The sequence below is a fragment of the Oratosquilla oratoria genome, chromosome 24, assembly GCF_046742065.1.
Source record: "Oratosquilla oratoria isolate Oo_2021 chromosome 24, ASM4674206v1, whole genome shotgun sequence".
Lineage (NCBI taxonomy): Eukaryota > Metazoa > Arthropoda > Malacostraca > Stomatopoda > Squillidae > Oratosquilla > Oratosquilla oratoria.
The window spans coordinates 33,780,303-33,783,923 of NC_134800.1; the positions used below are offsets into that span (position 1 = coordinate 33,780,303).

General features: G+C 56.5%; 1 protein-coding gene across 1 annotated transcript; it reads right to left on the reverse strand.

The window, feature by feature from the left end:
- Nucleotides 1-1,609: 1,609 nt before the first annotated feature.
- LOC143038236 (uncharacterized) lies at nt 1,610-3,216 on the reverse strand. Its single transcript, XM_076207246.1, has one exon. The coding sequence runs from the start codon at nt 3,178-3,180 to the stop codon at nt 1,747-1,749; it is 1,434 nt and encodes a 477-aa protein (XP_076063361.1). The 5' UTR covers nt 3,181-3,216; the 3' UTR covers nt 1,610-1,746.
- Nucleotides 3,217-3,621: the final 405 nt, after the last annotated feature.

The window sequence follows — 3,621 nt, forward strand, 5'->3', positions numbered from 1 at the left end:
TCACCGCCAACAACTCCTTACGGGTGACGCAATAGTTCCTCTCTGGTGCTGAGAACTTCCTGCTAAAGTAGGATACGACCCACTCCTGCCCATCTTTCTCCTGAGACAAAACATCCCCTACTCCCTCAGCACTTGCGTCACAATCCAGCACGTACGGCTTTGTGGGGTCCGGGTACGGCAACACAGGGGAGTTAGCGAGTGCCTCCTTCAATGCATCAAAGGCCCATTGACATTCTTCACTCCAGTGAAAGGAGGCCCCTTTCCGAGTCAAGTGGTGGAGTGGTACTGCGATTTGTGCGAACCCCTTGACGAACCGCCTGTAGTACGTACACAAACCAATAAACCCGCGCACTTCCGTCACACTGCGCGGAACCGGCCACTCTTTAACCGACTCTACCTTACCAGGGTCTGTTTTCACCCCCTCACTACTCACTATGTGCCCCAGAAAAGGCACCTCCCTCTGAAAAAGGTAGCACTTCTTCGGACTGAGTTTCACATTCGCTGCCCTGAACCTATCCAACACTACCTTAAGCCTTTCCAGAGCACACTCAAATGAATTCCCATACACTAGCACATCGTCTAAGTATACCAGGGCGCTTTTCCAGAGCAGCCCATCCAACACACGCTCCATCAGGCGCTCAAAGGTTGCCGGGGCATTCACTAGGCCAAAACTCATCACTTGGAATTGATATAGCCCCTGCCCATACGAGAAGGCCGTCTTCTCTCTGTCCTCCTCCGCTACCTCAACTTGATGGTAACCAGACTTCAAGTCCAAGGTCGAGAACCACTGAGCACCCGCGAGCGCGTCAAGCGTGTCATCCACCCTCGGTAGAGGGTACGAGTCCTTGGTTGTCACCGCGTTAAGGCCCCGATAGTCCACACAACACCTGGTGGACCCGTCCTTCTTCTTTACGAGTACGACGGCCGCACTCCAGGGACTGGTCGACTTTTCGATTACCCCTTGCGCGCGTAGTTCCTCCACGGCTTTCTCCACTTCCAGCCGACGTGCGGGCGCGATCCTTCGGGGCGGCAGCTTGACCGGCCGACTATCCCCTGTGTGTATACGGTGTTTCACCAGGCTGGTCCGGCCCAGGTCGGTATCCCCCTTCGAGAAGACATCTGCATACTGAGTCAACACTTTACTCACCTCGTCAACCTGTTCCCCAGACAGACATGCCGAGCTCCTCTGCAATAGATCCTGCAGATGAGGTGGGACTTCAGTGTTACTCCCCTGCTTGTTCTCGAAGTGACCTTCCATGACCATAGTCGCCTGTACACCACCCTCGCCCGGGCCCAGGCTTTCCCCTTCCTGCTCTTTACTTAGACGGCAACGGTGGTTGGTTTCAGGTGGTCGTACAGTGTGGGCTTCCTCTGCGTCAACGGCGCCATCCCGAAGCGGCACCACGTCACCTCCGACTGACATGGTCATCTCCCCGAAATCCAGCACCGTCCTGCTTTGCTGGAGATAGTCTAGACCGAGCAAGTTCTCCCCGACGTCAGCTACAAAAACGGGAAGATGCTCCTCCGTGTTGCCAACCGTTACCCTGGCATGCACTGGTCCCCGCAGCTGCGTGCAGTGTCCCGTGATCCCACACAGCTGTTGCTGGGCCACCGGGGGTCGTCCAGTTGTCACCATGCCGTCCTGCACGAATGTGCGTTCTGCGCCCGAGTCCACCGTGAAGTAGCAAGACTTACCGTCCACTTGCCCGCCTACCTGAACGGTCCGGGCGCCCTCGGCGCGGCAACTTAAACGGACTGGGGTCTCCCGTCTTCCGACTGGCATTCGACCCCTTCCGCCAGCCCCTCCCAGTTTCCCGCTACCTTCTTGCTATCCTTGTCGGAGACGATGGCACACCCTGCCGTCTTATACCCCTCACCACAACTCCAGCAGCAGGGTTTGTACCCGTACGGTCCTGTTCCAGCACCGACAGCCTTTCCGCCACTCGTTCCCTGCGGGCAGTACTTTTTGGAATGCCCCTGTTGCCCACAAGAGTAGCATTTACCCCGGAACTCACCTGAGGGTGATGCAGGTCTAGAGGGGGGTTTGTCCACTTTCCCCTTCCTTGCCCTCACCTTGCAGGAGTCACTGTTCCAGCTGGGTCGCTCCCGCGTAACCCGGAGAAACGACTCCATCTCCAGGCCCCTCGCCAGGGCCTCCTGTAGGTCCTTAGGGTGCGCCTGCTGGACGTATATCCTCAGCTGCTGGTTGTCGATGGCGTCAACAAACTGATCCCGCAAGAGAATGGTGATCATCTCCTCACTGGCCTCCGGGTACGCACGGCGCACCAATACCTCCAAATCCTGCGCTAAGCGTGTCAGGGTCTCTCCCGGACCTCTTACCCGGGCCCGGAACCTGGTCCTGAACACCTCAGTTTGATGCTGATGTCCGTACCTCCTCTCCAGCGTCGCCGTCACCTTACTGTAGGAGGTCCGCTGAGTGGCTGGCAGCTGGTTCAGGACTTCCAACGCTGGGCCTTTGAGCGCCCACACGAGCTGTATGGCCATCTCCGGTCGGCTCCACTGATGGGCGCTAGCCAAGAGTTCGAACTGTGTCTTGTACGCTTCCCAAGACACTGTTCCGTCGAACTCCTGCGGGCGGCGCCTCGTCCCGCTCCTTAGCCTCCGTGACGTGGAGTTGGCAGCCGAGAGGCCCGACATTACCGAGGCTGGCGGGGATGGCGGAGGCGACAAAACACTCGCCGGGGTACCAGGGGGAGACGGGAACGCCCTTGCCAATGGAGAAAGGCTCTTGAGTCTTCCGTGCCGACTATTAGCTTCGTCCTCGTCACTATCTTCCGCCTCGCTAGCTTGCCCACTCTCCCAGTGCAGCGTATCCTCATGCTGAGAGAGGGCAGGGGGTACTTGTGCTGCCACAACTTCATCCACATACTTCCTAAGGTCACTGGCCACTTTTTCAACTTTTCCCTTCACCTCGTCCTTGGTGAAACCTGCACTTAAAACCTCTTCTTTCACCCGCGAACACTCCTCCTTAACGAGACCAAGCACCCGTTCGAACACACTGTCAACACGGTTCGCCACTGCTTTAATTTCGTCTCGCTGTGCTTTTCCTTGCTCCGATAAAGCATGGTTCACCATTGCTTGCAGTTCAGCGTGCTGTGTCCTTCCTTGTTCCGCCATAGCTCCTATAACGTCTGCTAGTGAGGTTTCAGTATCAGCCATACTAGTGTAATGACTCTACGGCACTGAAAACGACCACAATATCACTTACCTGGGCACAACATCTTGGACTTGTCACCCGTCACGACAAAACGGTCGCGGCTTCTCCCGCTCACACTCGATAGATCACCGCGGCGCACTTAAAAATGCACTTATACTTACAGATCCCACTTCTGACACCACTGTAACAAACCTCCCCAGAGACTGGAGGTCGTCACTCGCTTGAGAATCCGCAGGTTCGGCGCATCTTGACAGACGCGACGGTAATTTTTCGAGCTTCGCCCAGCTGCCCGTCACCTCGTCCTTGCTTAGTTCCCAAGGCGACGAAAACGCCAAGTTTATTCACACTTCTATTTACGCACAATCACTACAAAAAGAGTACTGGGCTGTAGGAGGCACCTCGGGTCGCTTGCCAACCCTCGAAAGGCTACTTGAAGCTTCGCT

Coding starts and splice junctions, on each gene's coding strand:
- LOC143038236 (XM_076207246.1), bottom strand. CDS start 3,180: ATGGCTGATACTGAAACCTCACTAGCAGACGTTATAGGAGCTATGGCG.